Here is a 23383-nt window from a genome sequence, read left to right on the forward strand (position 1 = left end):
CAATTACCTAAAATTAAATACAATTAAATAAACTAAACTATAGTACAAAAAAAACAAACACTAAATTACAGAAAATAAAAAAAAAAATACAAGAAGTTTAAACTAATTACACCTAATCTAAGTCCCCTAATAAAATAAAAAAGCCCCCAAAATAATAAAATGCCCTACCCTAAACTAAATTACAAAGTAATCAGCTCTTTTACCAGCCCTTAAAAGGGCTATTTGCGGGGCATTGCCCCAAAGTAATCAGCTCTTTTACATGTAAAAAAAACAACAACCCCCCCAACATTACAACCCACCACCTACACACCCCTACACTAAAACCCACCCAAACCCCCCTTAAAAAAAACCTAACACTAACCCCCTGAAGATCCCCCTACCTTGAGCCGTCTTCACCCAGCCGGGCCGAATTCTTCATCCAAGCGGGGCAGAAGAGCCGTCTTCACCCAGCCGGGCCGAATTCTTCATCCAAGCGGGGCAGAAGAGGTCCTCCATCCGGCCGAAGTCTTCATCCAAGCGGCGTCTTCTATCTTCAATCATCCGGAGCGGAGTCATCTTCCATCCAGCCGACGTGGAGCCATCTTCTTCCAACAATGTCCTAACACCAAATGCCTGGTCCTTTAAATGACGTCATCCAAGATGGCGTCCCTCGAATTCCGATTGGCTGATAGGATTCTATCAGCCAATTGGAATTAAGGTAGGAAAAATCTGATTGGCTGATGTAATCAGCCAATCGGATTGAAGTTCAATCCGATTGGCTGATTGCATGAGCCAATAGAATTGACCTCGCATTCTATTGGCTCATCCAATCAGCCAATCGGATTGAACTTCAATCCGATTGGCCGATTAAATCAACCAATCGGATTTATCCTACTTTAATTCCGATTGGCTGATAGAATCCTATCAGCCAATCGGAATTCGAGGGACGCCATCTTGGATGACGTCATTTAAAGGACCAGGCATTCAGTGTTAGGACGTCGTTGGAAGAAGATGGCTCCGCGTCGGCTGGATGGAAGATGGCTCCGCTCCGGATGATTGAAGATAGAAGATGCCGCTTGGATGAAGACTTCGGCCGGATGGAGGACCTCTTCTGCCCCGCATGGATGAAGAATTCGGTCCGGCTGGGTGAAGACGGTTCAAGGTAGGGGGATCTTCAGGGGTTAGTGTTAGGTTTTTTTAAGGGGGGTTTGGGTGGGTTTTAGAGTAGGGGTGTGTGGGTGGTGGGCTGTAATGTTGGGGGGGGTGTATTTTTTTTTTACAGGTAAAAGAGCTGATTACTTTGGGGCAATGCCCCGCAAAAATCCATTTTAAGGGCTGGTAAAAGAGCTGATTACTTTGTAATTTAGTTTAGGGTAGGGACTTTTATTATTTTGGGGGGCTTTTTTATTTTATTAGAGGGCTTAGATTAGGTGTAATTAGTTTAAACTTTTTGTAATTTTTTTTTATTTGCCGTAATTTAGTGGGGGGGTTTTGTACTATAGTTTAGTTTATTTAATTGTATTTAATTTTAGGTAATTGTAGGTAATTTATTTAATTTATTTAATGATAGTGTAGTGTTAGGTGTATTTGTAACTTAGGTTAGGTTTTATTTTACAGGTAATTTTGTAGTTATTTTAACTAGGTAAGGTAGCTATTAAATAGTTATTAACTATTTAATAGCTTTTGTACCTAGTTAAAATAAATACAAAGTTGCCTGTAAAATAAAAAAAAATCCTAAAATAGCTACAATATAATTATTAGTTATATTGTAGCTATTTTAGGGTTTATTTTACAAGTAAGTGTTTAGTTTTAAAGTTAGACTTAGGTTTAGGGGTTAATAAGTTTAATATAGGTGGCGGCGGGGTCCGGGAGCGGCGGTTTAGGGGTTAAACATTTAATTTAGTTGCGGCGGGGTCCGGGAGCGGTGGTTTAGGGGTTAAACATTGAATTTAGTTGTGGCGGGGTCCGGAATCCGCAGGATAGGGGTTAATAACTTTAATATAGGTGGCGGCGGTATAGGGGGTGGCAGATTAGGGGTTAATAGGTATAATGTAGGTGGCGGAGGGGTCCCGGGAGCAGCGGTTTAGGGGGTAATAAGTTTATTATAGTGGCGGCGGGGGCCGGGAGCGACGTTTTCGGGGGTAATAAGTATAAAGTAGGCGGCGGCAGTGTAGGGGGCACAGATTAGGGGTGTTTAGACTCGCGGTACATGTTAGGGTGTTAGTTGTAGACATTTCCCATAGGAATCAATGGGATATCGGGCAGCAGCGAACATGAGCTCTCGCTGTTGTCAGACTCCCATTGATTCCTATGGGATCCGCCGCCTCCAGGGAGGCGGATTGAAAACCAGGTACGCTGGGCCGGAATAGTAGCAAGCGTACCTGGTAGGTATTTGATAAATACCAAAAGTAGTCAGATTGTGCCGAACTTGCGTTCGGAACATCTGTAGTGACGTAACCATCGATCTGTGTCGGACTGAGTCCAGCAGATCATATGTTACGTCACTAAATTCTACTTTTGCCGGGCTGTAGGGCTTGATAACTACAGCGAATCAGCCTCGCCACAAATACGCTGCGGAATTCCAGCGTATTTGCGGTTGACGGCTTGATAACTAGAGGCCTATGGGTCTCCCTGGTGGTCTCGCTGCATCCTTGTGGATTTTAGGAAGAGTGTACATAATTGGTGTAACCGGGAAGTCTCGTTGTAGAAACTTCAATTTTTGCTCTGAGATTAACCCAGCATTTCTCCACTCTGACAATTTAGCGTCAATCTTCCGTTTTAGTTGATAAGTGGGATCACCCTGTAGAGGTAAATATGTATTGGTGTCTCCAAGTTGCCTTATTATCTCAGCCTTATATTCAAGGGTGTCCATCACAACCACCGCTCCTACCTTGTCCGCGGGCGTTGGAGGGCGGCGGGCAGTGCCTGTGTATGTGGCCTGGGCCTCGACCTAAAAAAGGATTTGACATTGGATGTGCTGCCAAGGGTGGTAGGGCTGCCATACCTCCACTTAGGTTGTCCCACTGTTGTTGCCCTCTACCACCTCTGGAGTGTTTCATAACGCCTCTAAAGTTTGTTTCATCTCCTCCAGTTAATGCCTCAGGGTCAGAACTATCTCCTGAGCTTGTATCAATCGTGTTGATTGCTTTTTTTGGCAAACCTCCTTTTCCTTCTTGGGCGAAATGTCCTCCTTTCCTCAGGTGTCATCGTCCACCTATAGATGCTCTTATAGGTGTAGTCTTGGCTCACGGTCTGTTATTTACGGTTCTTAAATGCGATTAGTTCTTGTTTATAAGCTTTCATATGTATTCAGAGTTTGCTTATCCAGTCTGTGTTAGTGTCAGACCCCAATATATCAGATTTTTCTTGTTCAAAGATTAATATTTCAGCTCTTATCTCTTTGATTACCTGCAACATGAGATCAAAGGAGCATTTATTTAATATTTTGCACCAATTAATGCAAAACTCAGTACTCGAGCGACCTATGGTGGGTACATTCTTCACTCTGAAACCCCTTGGTATCATGCGCTTTTTGTGGTAGTCTGAAAGGTATGTTCCATGTAGATTAAGGTCAATCTTGCGTTGTTTTAATTTGGCAAGTGTATTGTACAGTGATTGGTGCGACTCTTCTACTTGTTGCTCCTCAACTGAGTCAAAACGGATATTATCCGCATCTTCATCTGTGAAAGTAAATACATCTTCATATTTATCTTCAGCTTGAGTGTTCGATAATATAGATGTAGTTGCTTCCATTGCAGTCATATCCAGATATGTGTTATTAAGGAAGGGGATAATCCAAGGAAAATCAACCTTATAGTGGGTGCACTGCACAATCAATTTCAATATGTATAGTCAAGGTGTGTGCACTCTCACCAACAATCCACATCAGCCAGGGTGCTATCAAAAGTCGTAATATAAAGTTGAAATAAGCACTCACTGGACTTCAGCCATCGATGACAAAAATATTCTTTAATATTTGACGTTTCAGGACAAAAAAAACAGTCCCTTCCTCTGACAAACAACTAGTGCAAAATGCATTTTCATAGAATAATTTTTAAAAGCAACAACTAGTTCAATACATCAACTGTTTCTAATAGTTCAGTATGGAGTTCCAATTTCATTGCAAACCTCTGAAAGCTACCTGCTAACAATCAATTATTGCAAAGAGTTCAGACAGGAGAAAAGGCCTCAAGGGTATTACATTTGTAATGAAAATATAGCAATGGGCATGAAAATATACTTCAAAATATCACCAGCTGTAATATTCTTTTAGTGGAATGCAGTGTACTGATGTGCGTGTATACTGTATATATATATATATATATATATACATACATATATATATATATATATATATATATATATACACACATACACACACATACATACATGAACACACAAAATATATGTAATGTAATGCTTTGTTAAAAAAAATTCAGACTTATTTTAATCATGTCTGGTCAGTAGGGATGGGCGAATGCGGTGAAAGTGCAATTTGTTTGGTGGAATGAATAGTCCTGTGGATATTCCTTTTGGATAAATAAATGTTAAAATGTTGATCAGAAGGAATATCCATAAAAATTCGGCAATTGAATGTTATTTCCGGTTTTCGAATGTTACTTTGATTTTTGAATGTTGATAATTAGAATGAATATCCACTTTTGAAATATCAAATGTAACATTCAACTTAACAAATACTATTCAGACGTTCAATAGTTCATTTGGTAGGGTATTTAGTAAATAATATATACAAATGTATGAATTAAAATGTTTCTATTTCAAATATTGCATAATTCAAATATTAAATTTAAAGAGAGCAATAGAAATACTATTACAAAGATATCCATTGGAATTTTTTGAATTTGAATATTGCATAATTCAAATCAAATTATTAGAAAAATTTGAATAGAATATTACATTTAAAGAAGGTATTAGAAATACTATTATATTACATGAATATTAGAATGTTGTAAGAACTTCAATTTCAAAAGGAACTAATGAACGTGCTAAAATGTGTTATATTTTTCAAATGTTGCCATATATTTGCACATCCCTACTTGTCAGTACAGAAATATTGTAGCTTATATTACAGCAGTTAATTTTGTTTTGACTGGCCACCGCATAACTTTTTATTTAAGTCCATGTCAGCTATAAAATAAATTAATGTGCTCCCCTCTTGCTTTTTGCAGGCATGGCTCTGTATTTTTGTAAACAGCATATAAGTGCTGCATTCTTATAATCACCAGTGCACACTGCAGACTGTAGGTTGCCATAGAGATGTCTCAGCCAATATACCCATTAAATAAAGTGTTATGGGAGAGGTTAGTGGGAAAAAAACATACTACTGTATTTATAAAGAGAATATGTTTGACTTATATAGCAGTATTATAAAAGCTTAAAACTGTAACTTATTTTAAATTACATAAAATAGAAAAGCTTAATTATAATAAAATGTTTTTTTTTGTTATTATAGTAATAAGTATACATTTGATATTTAAGACAAAGACAAATGATTGGAAAACCTTATTAAAAAAGCTTTAGGATTTAAAAGGACATTGAAGTATACAATAAACTTCCATTGTGTGGATGGAGCAAGCAATTTAAAAACAGGTAGCCCTCAGTTTACGCCGGGGTTAGGTTCCAGAAGAAATGGTTGTAAATCGAAACCATTGTAAATTGAAACCCAGTTTATAATGTAAGTCAATGGGAAGTGAGGGAGATAGGTTCCAGGCCCCTCTCAAAATTGTCATAAGTAACACCTAATACATTATTTTTAAAGCTTTGAAATGAAGACTTTAAATGCTAAACAGCATTATAAACCTAATAAAATAATCACACAACACAGAATATATAATTAAACTAAGTTAAATGAACAAAAACATTTGCTAAACAGCATTATAAACCTAATAAAATAATCACACAACACAGACTTCACTTGCACTTTTCTGCAAACAGTTATTTCTATGCATTCCAATCTGTACTGATTTATAGACAGGAAGATCTTGTTCCTTTGAAATCTGCTCGATAGCTCAGGTCTGATTAAACTGATTAATTTCAGCTTGCTTGGCTTTGTTGCAACACAAGTGGACAGCTCCACCTACTGGCTATTTGAATAAATGCACTGCTTCTCAATGCTTTTCAATAGCAGTCACGTGACTGGAAAAAAAGGTTGTTATTCTGAAACGGTGTAAATTGAACCGTTGTAAAACGAGGGCCACCTGTATATATTATTCAATTTACTTAGGAGCAGCAATGTGGGAGCTAGCTGGTGACTAGTGGCTACATACATATACATGCCAGGGGTTAAACACATAGGGCTAGCTTCCATTGAGTCTTTATTCAGTTTGCGTGCACTCGCAAACCGTTAAATATGCTGTCGAAAGCAATATCGTTTATCGACTGTTTCCAATGGGGAGTTATACCTCAATATCGGTAGCCGGACTTCGGCTGCCGAAAAGATCTTTGCGTCCCATAGAAAGTAATAGAAGCCGTTAATCGATAAATTATACCAGGTTTCCAATGAAAGCGCTAACCGTTAATACACTGTCGGAGGCTGTCGATACATTGAGAAATATTACACCCAGCTCAACTAGGTGTAAAAGAGGAAAACTGTGCTTTTTGAGACCTATTTTCTATTGAAATTATAAAACTTGCAAATAATGCAAGTGTTTTAATGTAGAAATAAATTGTTATAAGTAATATTTATTGTTGTCTCATGTATAGAAATAGTTGAACTTATATTCTAATAGAAATATCAGTATATATTTAAATATAATAATATATGCAAGAACATATCTACAGAATGCAAACTAGACCTATGCCTAGGGCAGCAATACATATTACTTATATTTATGAAGTGGTAAATATAATTATATTAACAAATAGTATTTGATTATTAAAAATATGGATAAGTGTATCTTTATTTTTCTTGAGAGGTGATCACCGTTAAGGAGCATGGACGTTAAACGTAAATTCTATAGCGTAAGGTCGGGTTACCTTAGCAACTAATTGATTTTCAAGAAATCCGACATCAGATGGAAGCGTTAACACAACGTTAACTTAGAGCTACACGAAAAGAGCGACTGCACGCTATCCGCAAAATATTTCAATGGAAACCTGGTACTAAAATGGAGCCGTAAATTACTTTTAGCCGTCGGCCGCTTCGGTAGCTTACGGCTCCATTTTTAACGACTCAATGGAAGCGAGGCCATAGTAAGAGCATTCATATTCCATTGTTGCCTGTATAAAACACAGAGCATTATCTTTTTTTGCACTTTAATGTCCCTTTAAGAGTGAGCACACTTGGTTAGTGCTTATGCAAAATGTTATAATTGTGCAAATATGAAAAAAGATCAAGCAACAACTGATTTCTGATAAAGGTTCCATATGAGTAACAAGATCAAACCCACCCACAATTATTTAGTAAAGGTTAATTGTATGTGAGTTTTAAGGAGTTTCCATGAGTTTTTTTTATCCAGCCACTACAAAAATATACTTTTACATACTGAAGGGGCCAGTGTTATAGCCATTTAGCTTTAACCATAATTTCCCCCACCCTGGCCTCTGTTAATCTAATCATTCCAACACAATTAAACATTAATTGCTATTGACCTAATTCCCTCACTGCAATTAAAGCCTAAAGGGACAGTCTACTTGAATGTTTTATTGTTTAAAAATATAGATAATAACTTTATTATCAATTCCCTAGTTTTGCATAACCAACACTGTTTTACTACACTTTTTACCTCTGTGATTACCTTGTATCTAAGCCTCTGCATACTGCCCACTTATCTCAGTTTTTTTGACAGACTTGCATTTTAGCCAATCAATAAGCACAATGTTATCTATATGGCACATATGAACTAGCGCTGTCTAGCTGTGAAAAACAGTCAAAATGCACTGAAATAAGAGGCGATGCTAACGGCTTAGATATCAGTTCTTGAGCCAACCTAGGTTTATGTTTCTTTTAACAAAGAATACCAAGAGAACAAAGCAAATTTGATGATAAAAGTGAATTGGGAAGTTGTTTAAATTGCATGCTCTATCTGAATCATGAAAGTTTAAATTTGACTTGATTGACTGTTCCTTTGAATGCCTTTGACACAGTTTCTTCCCATGACAATTAAATCCTAACCACGGTTGTCTTGTCCTGCACAACTAAACCTTATGTGTTGTTGACCCACTATCCTTTGTCACTATTAATCCTTTCTGTGATCCTGCCCCACTACATTTAATCCAAATCACAACCCTGCCCCAGAAACAAACAAACCAATGCATAACCCTGTCCCAGCACAAAACCCCATTAACAGCCAAGAAACCCCCAACATATTTCTACCACTAGAAATGCCCACCCTACACAATACCCTTCCACTATAACATCTATTAACAAAACATTCTAAAAAATATATCAAAAACAGAATTTATGCTTACCTGATAAATTACTTTCTCCAACGGTGTGTCCGGTCCACGGCGTCATCCTTACTTGTGGGAATATCTCTTCCCCAACAGGAAATGGCAAAGAGTCCCAGCAAAGCTGGCCATATAGTCCCTCCTAGGCTCCGCCCACCCCAGTCATTCGAGCGACGGACAGGAGGAAAAAATAGGAGAAACCATAGGGTGTCGTGGTGACTGTAGTTAAAGAAAATAATTAATCGGACCTGATTAAAAAACCAGGGCGGGCCGTGGACCGGACACACCGTTGGAGAAAGTAATTTATCAGGTAAGCATAAATTCTGTTTTCTCCAACATTGGTGTGTCCGGTCCACGGCGTCATCCTTACTTGTGGGAACCAATACCAAAGCTTTAGGACACGGATGAAGGGAGGGAGCAAATCAGGTCACCTAAACGGAAGGCACCACGGCTTGCAAAACCTTTCTCCCAAAAATAGCCTCCGAAGAAGCAAAAGTATCAAATTTGTAAAATTTGGCAAAAGTGTGCAGTGAAGACCAAGTCGCTGCCTTACATATCTGATCAACAGAAGCCTCGTTCTTGAAGGCCCATGTGGAAGCTACAGCCCTAGTGGAGTGAGCTGTGATTCTTTCAGGAGGCTGCCGTCCGGCAGTCTCATAAGCCAATCGGATGATGCTTTTAAGCCAAAAGGAAAGAGAGGTAGAAGTTGCTTTTTGACTTCTCCTTTTACCAGAATAGACGACAAACAGAGAAGAAGTTTGTCTGAACTCTTTTGTAGCTTCTAAGTAGAACTTTAGAGCACGGACTACATCTAAATTGTGTAGCAAACGTTCCTTCTTTGAAACTGGATTCGGACACAAAGAAGGTACAACTATCTCCTGATTAATATTTTTGTTGGAAACAACCTTTGGTAGAAAACCAGGCTTAGTATGCAGAACAACCTTATCTGAATGGAACACCAGATAGGGTGGAGTACACTGTAGAGCAGATAACTCAGAAACTCTTCTAGCAGAAGAAATAGCAACCAAAAACAAAACTTTCCAAGATAACAACTTAATATCTATGGAATGTAAAGGTTCAAACGGAACCCCTTGAAGAACTGAAAGAACTAGATTTAAACTCCAGGGAGGAGTCAAAGGTCTGTAAACAGGCTTGATCCTAGCCAGAGCCTGAACAAATGCTTGAAGATCTGGCACAACTGCCAGTCGTTTGTGTAGTAGGACAGATAAAGCAGAAATCTGTCCCTTTAGAGAACTCGCAGATAATCCTTTATCCAAACCTTCTTGTAGAAAGGAAAGAATCTTAGGAATCTTTATCTTATTCCATGGGAATCCCTTGGATTCACACCAGCAGATATATCTTTTCCATATTTTATGGTAAATCTTTCTAGTTACCGGTTTTCTGGCTTGAACCAGAGTATCTATCACGGAATCTGAAAACCCACACTTTGATAGAATCAAGCGTTCAATCTCCAAGCCGTCAGCTGGAGGGAGACCAGATTTGGATGTTCAAATGGACCCTGAACAAGAAGGTCCTGTCTCAAAGGTAGCTTCCATGGTGGAAATGATGACATATTCACCAGGTCTGCATACCAAGTCCTGCGTGGCCACGCAGGAGCTATCAAGATCACCGAGGCCCTCTCCTGTTTGATCCTGGCTACCAGCCTGGGAATGAGAGTTAACGGTGGAAACACATAAGCTAGGTTGAAGGTCCAAGGCGCTACTAGTGCATCCACTAGAGTCGCCTTGGGATCCCTGGATCTGGACCCGTAGCAAGGAACCTTGAAGTTCTGACGAGACGCCATCAGATCCATATCTGGAATGCCCCATAGTTGCGTCAACTGGGCAAAGATCTCCGGGTGGAGTTCCCACTCCCCCGGATGGAATGTCTGACGACTCAAATAATCCGCTTCCCAGTTTTCCACACCTGGAATGTGGATCGCAGATAGGTGGCAGGAGTGATTCTCCGCCCATTGTATTATTTTGGTCACTTCTTTCATCGCCAGGGAACTCCTTGTTCCCCCCTGATGATTGAGATACGCAACAGTCGTCATGTTGTCTGACTGGAATCTTATGAATCTGGCCTTTGCTAGCTGAGGCAAAGCCCTGAGAGCATTGAATATCGCTCTTAGTTCCAGAATGTTTATCGGGAGAAGAGACTCTTCCCGAGACCACAGTCCCTGAGCTTTCAGGGATTCCCAGACCGTGCCCCAGCCCACTAGGCTGGCGTCGGTCGTGACGATGACCCACTCTGGACTGCGGAAGCTCATTCCCTGGGATAGGTGATCCTGGGTTAGCCACCAACGGAGTGAGTCTCTGGTCTTCTGATCTACTTGAATCACTGGAGACAAGTCTGTATAGTCCCCATTCCACTGTTTCAGCATGCACAGTTGTAATGGTCTTAGATGAATTCGCGCAAAAGGAATTATATCCATTGCCGCAACCATCAAACCTACTACTTCCATGCACTGAGCTACGGAAGGACGAGGAATAGAATGAAGAACTTGACAAGCGTTTAGAAGTTTTGACTTTCTGACTTCTGTCAAGAAAATCCTCATTTCTAAGGAATCTATTATTGTTCCCAAGAAGGGAACTCTTGTCGACGGAGACAGGGAACTTTTTTCTCTGAGAAAGGCCAGAACGATGTCTGAGTGAGCCTTTGCCTTTGAAAGAGACGACGCTTGTACTAGAATGTCGTCCAAGTACGGTACTACTGCAATGCCCCTTGGTCTTAGAACCGCTAGAAGGGATCCGAGTACCTTTGTGAAAATCCTTGGAGCAGTGGCTAACCCGAATGGGAGTGCCACAAACTGGTAATGTTTGTCCAGAAAGGCGAACCTTAGGAACTGATGATGTTCTTTGTGGATAGGGATATGTAGATACGCATCCTTTAGATCCACATAGTCATAAATTGACCTTCCTGAATCGTGGGTAGAATCGTTCGAATGGTTTCCATCTTGAACGATGGTACTCTGAGAAATTTGTTTAGGATCTTTAAATCCAGGATTGGTCTGAAAGTTCCCTCTTTTTTGGGAACTACAAACAGATTTGAGTAAAATCCCATTCCTTGTTCCGCCGTTGGAACTGGGTGTATCACCCCCATCTTTAACAGGTCTTCTACACAATGTAAGAATGCCTGTCTCTTTATTTGGTTTGAGGATAAGTGAGACATGTGGAACCTTCCCCTTGGGGGTATTTCCTTGAATTCCAGAAGATAACCCTGAGAAACTATTTCTAGCGTCCAGGGATCCTGAACATCTCTTGCCCAAGCCTGAGCAAAGAGAGAGAGTCTGCCCCCCACAAGATCCGGTCCCGGATCGGGGGCTACTCCTTCATGCTGTTTTGTTAGCAGCGGCAGGCTTCTTGCTCTGCTTACCCTTGTTCCAGCCTTTCATCGGTTTCCAGGCTGGTTTGGTCTGTGAGGCATTACCCTCTTGCTTAGAGGATGCAGAATTAGAGCCCGGTCCGTTCCTGAAATTACGAAAGGAACGAAAATTAGACTTATTCTTGGCTTTGAAAGGCCTATCTTGTGGAAGGGCGTGGCCCTTTCCCCCAGTGATGTCTGAGATAATCTCTTTCAATTCTGGCCCAAAGAGAGTTTTACCCTTGAAGGGGATATTAAGCAATTTTGTCTTGGATGATACATCCGCTGACCAAGACTTTAGCCAAAGCGCTCTGCGCGCCACAATTGCAAACCCTGAATTTTTCACCGCTAATCTAGCTATTTGCAAAGCGGCATCTAAAATAAAGGAGTTAGCCAACTTAAGTGCGTGAACTCTGTCCATAACCTCCTCATATGGAGTCTCTCTACTGAGCGACTTTTCTAGTTCTTCGAACCAGAACCACGCTGCTGTAGTGACAGGAACAATGCACGCAATGGGTTGAAGAAGGTTACCTTGCTGTATAAAAATCTTTTTAAGCAAACCCTCCAATTTTTTATCCATAGGATCTTTGAAAGCACAATTATCCTCGATAGGAATAGTAGTGCGCTTGTTTAGAGTAGAAACTGCCCCCTCGACCTTAGGGACTGTCTGCCATAAGTCCTTTCTGGGGTTGACCATAGGAAATAATTTCTTAAATATAGGAGGGGGAACAAAAGGTATGCCGGGCTTCTCCCATTCCTTATTCACTATGTCCGCCACCTGCTTGGGTATAGGAAAAGCGTCGGGGTGCACCGGAACCTCTAGGAACTTGTCCATCTTGCATAATTTTTCTGGAATGACCAGGTTGTCACAATCATCCAGAGTAGATAACACCTCCTTAAGCAGTGCGCGGAGATGTTCTAATTTAAATTTAAATGTCACAACATCAGGTTCAGCCTGTTGGGAAATTTTTCCTGAATCTGAAATTTCCCCATCTGACAAAACCTCCCTCATGGCCCCTTCAGATTGGTGTGAGGGTATGACAGAACAATTATCATCAGCGCCCTCCTGCTCTTCAGTGTTTAAAACAGAGCAATCGCGCTTTCTCTGATATGCAGGCATTTTGGATAAAATATTTGCTATGGAGTTATCCATTACAGCCGTCAATTGTTGCATGGTAATAAGCATTGGCGCGCTAGAAGTACTAGGGGCCTCCTGCGTGGGCAAAACTGGTGTAGACACAGAAGGAGATGATGTAGAACCATGTCTACTCCCTTCATCTGAAGAATCATCTTGGGCAACTTCATTATCTGTGACAGTACTGTCCTTACTTTGTTTGGACGCTTTGGCACAATTATCACATAATTTAGAAGGGGGAGACACATTGACTTTCATACATATAGAACATAGCTTATCTGAAGGCACAGACATGTTAAACAGGCTTAAACTTGTCAGTAAAACACAAAAACCGTTTTAAAAACAAAACCGTTACTGTCTATTTAAATTTTAAACAGAGCACACTTTATTACTGAATATGTGAAAAAATATGAAGGAATTGTTCAAAATTTACCAAAATTTCACCACAGTGTCTTAAAGCATTAAAAGTATTGCACACCAATTTTCAGAGCTTTAACCCTTAAAATAACGAAACCGGAGCCGGTTACAGTTTTAACCCCTCTACAGTCCCAGCTACAGCCTTTGCTGCGACTCTACCAAGCCCAGAGGGGAATACGATACCAAATGACGCCTTCTAGGAACTTTTCCAACTATTTTCAGGTCCTCACACATGCATCTGCATGTCTTGCTCTCAAAAACAACTGCGCAGTAATGGCGCGAAAATGAGGCTCAGCCTACAACTGGGAAGGCCCTTCCTGACTGGAAAAGGTGTCTAACATAGTGCCTGACGTTAAAAAACGTTCCCCAAGTTTATAAATGTGAAAAACCAGCATAAACATGTATAAAATGCCCAAATAAAGCAATCGATTTTGCCCATAAAAGTGTCTACCAGTTTTATAGCCCATATTAAGCCCTTTATTCTGCTTGAGACTAAGAAAATGGCTTACCAGTCCCCATGAGGGGAAATGACAGCCTTCCAGCATTACACAGTCTTGTTAGAAATATGGCTAGTCATACCTTAAGCAGAAAAGTCTGCTGTTTCCCCCAACTGAAGTTACTTCATCTCAACAGTCCTATGTGGAAACAGCAAAGGATTTTAGTTACTGTCTGCTAAAATCATCTTCCTCTCACAAACAGAATTCTTCATCTTTTTCTGTTTCAGAGTAAATAGTACATACCAGCACTATTTTAAAATAACAAACTCTTGATAGTAGAATAAAAAACTACAACTAAACACCACAAACTCTTAACCATCTCCGTGGAGATGTTGCCTGTGCAACGGCAAAGAGAATGACTGGGGTGGGCGGAGCCTAGGAGGGACTATATGGCCAGCTTTGCTGGGACTCTTTGCCATTTCCTGTTGGGGAAGAGATATTCCCACAAGTAAGGATGACGCCGTGGACCGGACACACCAATGTTGGAGAAATTAACTTAAGAGGCTTTTACATTTCCTTACTTGAAGTATAATTGAAGAACCTTCATTCTTTAATCTCTTCAGACTACCATACAATATGTCCACTTCCTTGTTTTACTCACCCTCAACTATTTGTTCCTTTCTCTATTTAAATAAATTAAAGAAATCTCCAGCCCCGATTGCAGGGGCAGACTTAAAGCCAGTGCCGAGGGCTGGCGGGGTTCGTAGCAACAGGAGAAGCATGGATACGCTTGCTGAAAACATTTATATTTGTGTTTTTATTTTTACTCCTTCAGGTTGGTAAGTGTTTAATAAGTATTGCGGCACAGTTTATGGGAAATACCCCCTGCAATCAGTGCTGCTCTTTTTAGCAAACACTCACACTTTTTAGGGGCAAGTCTTGTCTCTATTGTTTGCTGCTGGCTTTTGGGAAGCAGAAAGAAACAGGTGACTGCTCTGCAGCGATGTCTCAGATTGACTGGCCAGGGTCTGGGCTGACTTGAAATTGGTAGCTATTTTGTGTCAGTTGGTCATGGTCCAAGCCACATCAGAGTACAAAATGGATAGCAGGATAACAGAATGGCCTTATTAGGAGAACTGAGTCTTCCCATTCCTTGAGATGAATTAAGGGACATGAAACCCATTTTATTTTCTATTATGATTCGGATAGATCACCATTTTAAACAACTTTACAGTTTACTTCTATTATCACATTTGCTTTGTTCTCTTAGTATCCTTTGTTGAAGGAGCAACAATGCCCTACTAGGAGCTACCTAAACACATCAGGTAAGCCAAATTGTAAGAGGCAGATATGCGCAGACACCAATCTGCAGCTAGTTCCCAGTAGTGCTTTGCTTTTTTCATTCATTAAAGTTGCCTCTTCTTTTCAAACCAATGCTAAGGATAAAGCAACATGGGTTCACTGTACAGTTCATGCTAGGCCTGTTCCTTTTGCAGCTTTGTTAGCTGCTGAATGTAAGAAGAAGGCAGCCAATCACAGCCTTCGGCAATAGGAGCCAGATTCCTTCTTGTGTGAAAGATCTTATTGTGTTGCCCTTTCACAAGAAGAAATCCGGCTTCGTAAAGAGCTGAAGACTGAGCAGCCGCCTTCTTCAGCATTCGGCAGCTATTGAAGCTATCAAAAGTACAGGCCTAGTTCAGGCTTAGCTAAAAACAAATTTAACGGAATGACTTTTATAATACACTTGCCACAGAGTAAGATTCAGTAGTCATTGGTCAACCTATCATGAACAGAGTATTGAAACCTGTATAGAAGACCTTTATTTTAGGTTTTCATAAGAACATAGGATAAAAGCAGAAAAACTGCTTCTTATAAAATATAGTAGCGGTGCCTAAGAAAACAACCGCACATCAAATAAACAGGCATCACTAACAAACGATCTTTGATGTTTCAAACATTATCTGTAGCATTCTCATCCAGCTCTTATTAAACCAGTATTTTTCAAGGACAAAACAAACTGATCAACAAATTGACTTGGCTTCTTTACTTCCCACAAAATATAAAACAATTGGAATTTTTTTTTCGTCTCTTCTGCCTTTTTTTAACTTTATAAGTTCATGTGAATAAATTGAGTTCTAAGATTATTCCCACAATTCTGTTGAAAAAAGTTCATAGCGCATACATTGACATTACACTGCTCACCCTGCTTACATGCAGGATAAAATGTCTGAAATGATTTGAAGTTTCTATAGTTTACATTACCTTGACATTGTTCTGAGTAACAAGTTCCTTGATAAACCTTCCTGTGTTTGAAAGCATCTGGTCTGTAGCATTACTCTGAAAATTGCATTAAAAAGTCATGAGTTATACAACAAAGCACATCAGCCAATAAATATATAATGAGGGAAGTTGAAACAGGTCTACAGAGTATTTCACAACACATTTTCCCTCTGCTATACATTTTTCTAATATCCAAACATTTCATTTTTATGCCACTTACAATATTTTAAACTTCACATGCTGAATTCTTTTTTTTTTTTTATCTATCAGTGTTCAAAACACAATAAGAATAATTTCTTTTGGAATAACTTGGACAAATAATATATAGCTGCAGATAGGAAGTCTTATGACTTCTGAAAATCACAATTTTTTAAATGTGATTTTTTTTGTTAACCTTTGTTCAAAATGTATTAAAAATATCTTTATTTAAGTTGTCTTAACAAAAAATGTAGAGGTGGAAAGAGAGAGAAGGAGAGGGGGGAAGAGTTAAGGAGAGAGAAAAACAAAATGACACAGGGAGAAAAGGAGAAAGAAAAGGAGAAAGAAAAGGGAAAGGCATGATCGATAGATAGATAGATAATATTTTGACAAGTATATAGACAGATGAGACAGATAGATAGATAATTGATAGATAATTAATAGATAGATTAAAGATAGAGAGATGATAAAAGGATGATAGATACTGTAGATAGATGGATGATAAATGATAGATAGATAGATACTTTAGATAGGTAGATAGATAGATAATATATTGACAGGTATATAGACAGATGAAAGATAGATAAATAGATAAATAATTGATAGATATATAAAATATTGACAAGTATATAGACAGATAGATAATGGAAAGATAGATAATTGATAGATAGATTAAAGATAAAGAGATGATAAAAGGATGATAGATGATAGATAGATACTGTAGATAGATGGATGAAAAATGATAGATAGATAGATAGATACTTTAGATAGATAGATAGATAGATAGATAGATAGAGATGATAGATAGATAATATATTGACAGGTACATAGACAGATGAAAGATAGATAGATAGATAATTGATAGATAATATATTGACAAGTATATAGACAGATGAAAGATAGATAATAAATAAACAGATAGATAGATAATTAATAGATATATACAATTATATTAGAATGTGAAAATGACAAAAACAAAATGTATATCATGATATATGATATATGGTAAATAGACAACTGGTTCTCCCGCATTGCCACAATTCATTATTATATTATGAGATGATCTAAGGACTAAGTGCCTTGGCATCAGCCTATATTTATTTAGAAGTCTATTTCAAACTACTTCTCAATATCTAGATCATCAATATGTAAGCTCTGAAGCCACTATATTATCCACATGTGGTGAACTTCTTGAATGCTGTTATCAGCAAGGATGTTTCTACTAAAGCTGCTGGATTTAAAGCTTCTGCGCATATAGAATATTCCCCTTAGACTCAGTGAGCTAAGCGTGTAATTGAGTTGCTCTATATACCACTACTCTGCAACCAAGGAATATAAGCAATACTGAAATTAAGGTCTTCTATTCTGGGGTAGTTTATTTTACAGAAATTTGATTTTGGCTTGTGTTACAATTACAACATAGTTTTTAATAGTTTAAATCTTACCAAATAATGTTTCCCCTATAAATGATATTATATTAATCTATTTTTTTAATTTTTAAATATGCCTTTTTTTATCAGGGTTGTTGTGTAACTGAAGTTATTTAGATTTTAAAATTAATATCATGAAAACATTTTTGAATGTGTTAAATGTATATGAAATCCACATCTTTTCTTTCATGTTTTAGAAAGATCATGCAATTTTGCTTATATTATCTAATTTGCTTTACTCTCTTGATATCCTTCGCTGAAAAGCATATCTAGATAGGCTCAATAGCTGATGATTGGTGGCTGCACATAGATGCCTCGTGTGATTGGCTCACCCATGTGCATTGCTATTTCTTCAACAAAGATATGTAAAGAATGAAGAAAATTACATAATACAAGTAAATTGGAATGTTGTATAAAATTGTATTCTCTATCTGAATCATTAAAAAAAGTGTGGGTTTAGTATCCCTCTAATGTTCTATATTAAAGTAAAACATTCCAGATATTATGCTTATTGTATTGCTTGAAATAGGAGGAACAAAATAGATAAATAAATTTAAAAATGAACTATCGACAGCTTTTTATTTTAGTAAAGAATGATAACCCAAAAGGAAATTTACATATTTTGATAGAATCAGTATATTGAGTTTGTTTATATACAAAAAAATCTTCAATATTATCTTGTTCACCATAATAAAATATATTTTATTATAATATATACTTTAATACATTCATTTTAGTAATTAGTTTTCTAAACTGTACAAACCTCATATAAATTGAACATGGTCTTTAACTGCTGAAACAGGTCTGAAATTTCCGTTGAATTCATTGGATTCTGTGTATTTATTTCTCCTACAGATATTCCACCATACCTTTGGAAACAATATGTATAAGCATTAATATTACATTAGCTTAAATCTTCCTTAAATTAAATACAAACTAGACAAGATCATACAACTGGTTTAAAGTTTATATTTAAAACTATTAATATAATGAATTAAATATGTTTAACCAAAGTCACTATTTGCATTTAGTAAATAAGAATAATAGACTTGCAGACATTGATATTTGTCTAACAGAACATTTGATTAAATTAAGCAAACAATCATTTTATAAGAACAATGGGACAGGATGCAACTGTCTTCTTCTTTAAAGAAATTGGGAGAAAAGGTCAAAGGTAAAAAGGAGTAAGAAAAAAATGATTAACCCCCCCCCCCCCCATTAAAGGGACACTGAACCCAATTTTTTTCTTTTGTGATTCAGATAGAGCATGCAATTTTAAGCAACTTTCTAATTTACTCCTATTAGCAAATGTTCTTCATTATCTTGGTATCTTTATTTGAAAAGCAAGAATGTAAGTTTAGATGCCGGCCCATTTTTGGTGAACAACCTGGGTTGTTCTTACTGATTGGTGGATACATTCATCCACCAATAAACAAGTGCTGTCCAGTGTCCTGGGCTTCCTTTTTCAAATAAAGATAGCAAGAGAACAAAAAAAATGCTAATAGGAGTAAATTAGAAAGTTGCTTAAAATTGCATGCTCTATCTGAATCACGAAATATGTGTAACACATGGTGCTTACATTTTTGTGTTGCTTACTCTGGGGTTATTTAGCTCCCCTCAGCAGAAATAGGACTATTGCACCTTAAGTGGGTGAGACTCTGTGACAGAGGAGGATTCTAAGGCAACCATTTAACCCTTCATTGGATTTAATTGGCTTTCATTAACCAAAGTATATAGATTATATACTGTACATATAAATACAGTGTGTGTGTGTATATATATAAAACAATATTAATTGGGGGGGTGGAAGTCTTGGTGAGCTCCCACACTTTTTTTCTGTAGGACTTGACCCCTGATTGCAGCGCTGATCAGTAAGATTTTTTTTAATATATTTATAATTTAAGCAGCTCTGTCCGCCGCAGCTTGCCTCTGGCAAGCTGAATTCTGCTGGCGGAATTCAGCATTGCACACGAGCGCTATTTTGCGCTTGTGTGCAATCCGGCCCCTGCCGTGCACAGCCAATCACCCGCGGGCAGGAGCTGTCAATCTCCCCAATAGGACAAGAGCGAGGAGACTGAAATTCAGCACCCTAGAGGTTGCGAAAGGTTAGGAAAGCAGGGGTCTGATGACCGCTGCTTGTTAAATATGGACTTCAGGTTCTCCTGTGAGAACCTGCTGTCGTAGGGGGTCGAAAAGGCTTGCAAAGCCTTTGATAAATCAACCCCATAGTCAGTTTTTCTTTCTATTAGGAGGCTTGTGGAAGAGGTCATAAGTCCCAAATTGTTATTTTTCATGGGATTGTTTTTCCAAGGATATTAACACCACTCTTGCCTAATGGTAAAGGGACAGTTAACTCAAAAATGTTCTCCCCTTTAATTTGTTCCCAATGATCCACTTTACCTGCTGGAATGTATTAAATTATTTCCTTTACCCTTATATTGGCATTTGAAATAGTTGATTTAGCCTGTGGTATCCCCACTTATTCTTAAAGTTTCTGGCCTTAGGTCCAAGCTATAAATCCATGGTGGAGAAATTTGTTTTACAACAGGCCTAATACTTACTAAGGCTAGAACAAAAGCTTATACATCAGGTAACTTAAGGATTTTTCTATTGAACAGTAAAGAAAAAACAGCAATCTGACCCTTTAGGGATCTAGTCAACAAACTCTGAGATAAACCATCTTTAAGAAATTGTAGAATTCTGGGAAACCTCTCTCATTACACCAAGAAAGGTAAACTTTCCAAATCTTGTTATATATCTTTCTGGTAACCGACTTACAAGCTTGAATTAAAGTGTCAATTATAGAGTCGGAAAAACCCCTCTGGGAAAGGATCAATCGTTGAATCTCCAAACTGTTATAAACTTAGAGACTAGAAATTTTGATGAAAAAAGGGACTTTGAGACAAAGAGGCAGAGACCTTGGAGGAGCTAAGGAAATCCGAACTAACTTTGCCTACCACGTTCTGCGTGATCATGCAGGAACAATCAGAATAGCTGAAGTGTTCTCCTGTTTGAGGCAAGCAATTAGCAGAAGAACAATTGGTGGAAATAATAAACTAGATAAATCTTCCAAGGAACTGCTAGCGCATTTATGAGTTCCACATGAGAATCTCTTGGCCATGCATGGTAGATGGGAAGTATGGGATTTAGGTGCAAAGCCATTAGGGTCTATGTAATATGTTTCCCAATTGATGACATCTGGGATGTGAATTGCAGAAAATCTAGCCTGTTAGGGAGGCCTGATGACATGTTTGAAAATCAGTACCTTAGAGGGATCCTTCAGAATATGAGACAGAAGAACCTCCCGTTTGGAGGCCTTGATCAAAAGCCTATTTTATAAACCAGATACTATGTTCAGTACCTAGGGAGCCTGAACGGACTCCAGGCTCAATCTTCCCCCTACCAGAAGACAATCTGGGTAGGGGCTGCGCCTTTATACTGACTTTGGAACAAATCTAAGCAAAAAAGAAACCTTCTACTTTCACAAACTGGATTAGGTTTCCATGATGATTTTGCATAATATGATTTTTGTGAATTAGAGGACTTGATTCTTGTAGTTACGAAAGGACCAAAATCTATTAGAACATCTACCTTTACCTCTTGATCTCTTATCTTGAGGAAGAAAAGATCCTTTTCCTCCCGTAACAGTAAAAATTATAGCATCCTGGTCCAAACATAATTTTTCCCTGAAAAAGCATGGAGAGACGACAACTTTTAGAAATCCTATCAGCTGACCAAGATTTTAGCCATAATGCTCTTCTGTTCAAAATCACCAAAGACATATTTTAGCGTACATACATATATTTTCAATTATTGCATCACAGATTAAAGAATTAGCATCTCTGAGGAATTTTACATCTTCCAGAATATCCTGTAATGCAGTTTCCTCTGAAATTAGATCTGATAAAGAATCACAACAGAGAGAAGAGGCACCTGTGACACAAGCGATGCCCACAGATGTTTTAAGATAATCCTCTAACTTTCTACCCATTGGATCTCTGAAAGAAGAGCTAGCCTCAAGCAGAATGGTAGTTCACTTAGCCAAAGCGGAGATAGCTCCATTTATTTTCAAAAAAGATTCCCAGAGCTCCAAACTGGCTTTAGAAATTGGAAACATTTTCTTTAAGTTTGTTTATGTCCAATCTTAAAATTAAAGGAAACTTTAAAATCTTGCTCAGAATTACAATGCTGGTCCTCAGAAGAAATGTCTCCCTCTGAGGATGAACCATAAGCCTCAGAGTCGGACTCTTGACCATTTTTGCTTATAATGTTAGAAGAAGGCATGTGAAGCCTAGATAGAGAAAGAAAGGTTACACATTTGCAATTACTTGAAAGAGGCATAGCCGCCAACACCTCAGTAATATTATTCCTCATATATTCCTTAAAATCTGAGGAAAGATCAGTAGGACCCCCATAAGAGGCACCCACTGATGGACATGACACCTTAGGTGGAATTGAAAGTGTACTCTTATTAGAAAGCAAAACAGAATTTAAACATGTACTGCAAAGCTGTGCTGAAAGACCTTGCATAGCATACTTTTATTTAAAGGCAACAAAAATCTGTAAAGCTCCCCTCTAATGGGTCTGAGAGCATGGTAACAGGGACAGTTTCAATTTGCTCCATAAGAGTTAAATAAATAGGTGCATAGACAGAAGAAAAGGAAAGGAAGTAATTCCTGCAATAAAAAGACTTAACAGCAGATAGAAGGCTGCACTGAACAAGTTACCCCTAAGAATAATGATATGTCTTAGAGAAACAAGTGAAGCTCACAATACACAGCTTCCAAAAATGATATTAAAATATACCATATTAACAAATGGAGTAAAGTCCCTCAGCTCTTGGTATGCTACATACTCATCCCCTCCTGGTGAAAAACTGAGACCGGAGCGAGTCGTGACTAGAAAGAAAAAAAACACACCGCACTCCGCCAAGTGAAGTAGAGAAGACAATCCGAGACCCTGCAGTGCGGATGGAAATAAAGTTGAATTCCCATACTACCATGGAGAGCTTCGATGCACAAATATCCCAAGAGTGGAGTGCAAAAAACAGAAATACACAAAAAAAATGCTGATATAAATAGAAATAAAACTGTATAGCAAGATGGCCCCCTGTATGTGAACTTTACCTGCCTCTTAAAGTACCAGTGTTACCAGTAATGTGCACAAACCTACATGCATAAGTGCACAAACATACTGCGCCCTACAATTCTGTCTGTAGCTTACTTAAATTCAAAGTACTGTGGCTATGCTGTACTCTGTAAAGTGTATCTACTTATAGCCTGTAGTCTGCGTGAATGTATATACATATCTGCTAGACACCCACTCTACTGCTTACACATCTGCAACTATTTCTGCCTTCAATGGAGAGTTCATCCAGTGCTGTATAAATCAGGAGAGAATATCTATGGTAGCACGACGACAAAGCCAAACAGGAGGACCAGTCCCCATGACACCTGTGGCAGGCTATGGACAAAATCTCCCACAGGAGAAGTACTTTATTAGCCTATGTACTCCTTTATATCCCCTTCTTCTTATCTTTGGGGGGAGTAATCCTTTTGCTGCAGCTCCTCAAATCTTTACCTACTCCTGCGAAGGTAAATAAAAGATTGAGAGGTACAGGGAAGTGGGAGGGAATAAAGATACATTAAACTACTGGGCACAGCTACAAAAGAATAGTAACTACTCAATATAGTATTGCATTCTATCCTGTTTCTGCAGCTTTTTACACATCAGTT

The 23383-nt window shown here is 38.4% G+C and overlaps 1 protein-coding gene across 1 annotated transcript in view; it reads right to left on the reverse strand.

The window, feature by feature from the left end:
* The window catches only part of LOC128649747 (phospholipid-transporting ATPase ABCA1-like), a 2013556-nt gene that overhangs the window by 569913 nt on the left and 1420260 nt on the right, over positions 1 to 23383 (reverse strand). Inside the window, exons 33-34 of the mRNA XM_053703184.1 lie at positions 18412 to 18517; positions 16003 to 16077 (exon numbers count right to left, since the gene is read on the reverse strand). Coding sequence (XP_053559159.1) covers positions 16003 to 16077; positions 18412 to 18517 — 181 coding nt within the window. The remainder of the gene's footprint in view (positions 1 to 16002; positions 16078 to 18411; positions 18518 to 23383) is intronic.

Source organism: Bombina bombina, chromosome 2 (genome assembly GCF_027579735.1).
Source record: "Bombina bombina isolate aBomBom1 chromosome 2, aBomBom1.pri, whole genome shotgun sequence".
Lineage (NCBI taxonomy): Eukaryota > Metazoa > Chordata > Amphibia > Anura > Bombinatoridae > Bombina > Bombina bombina.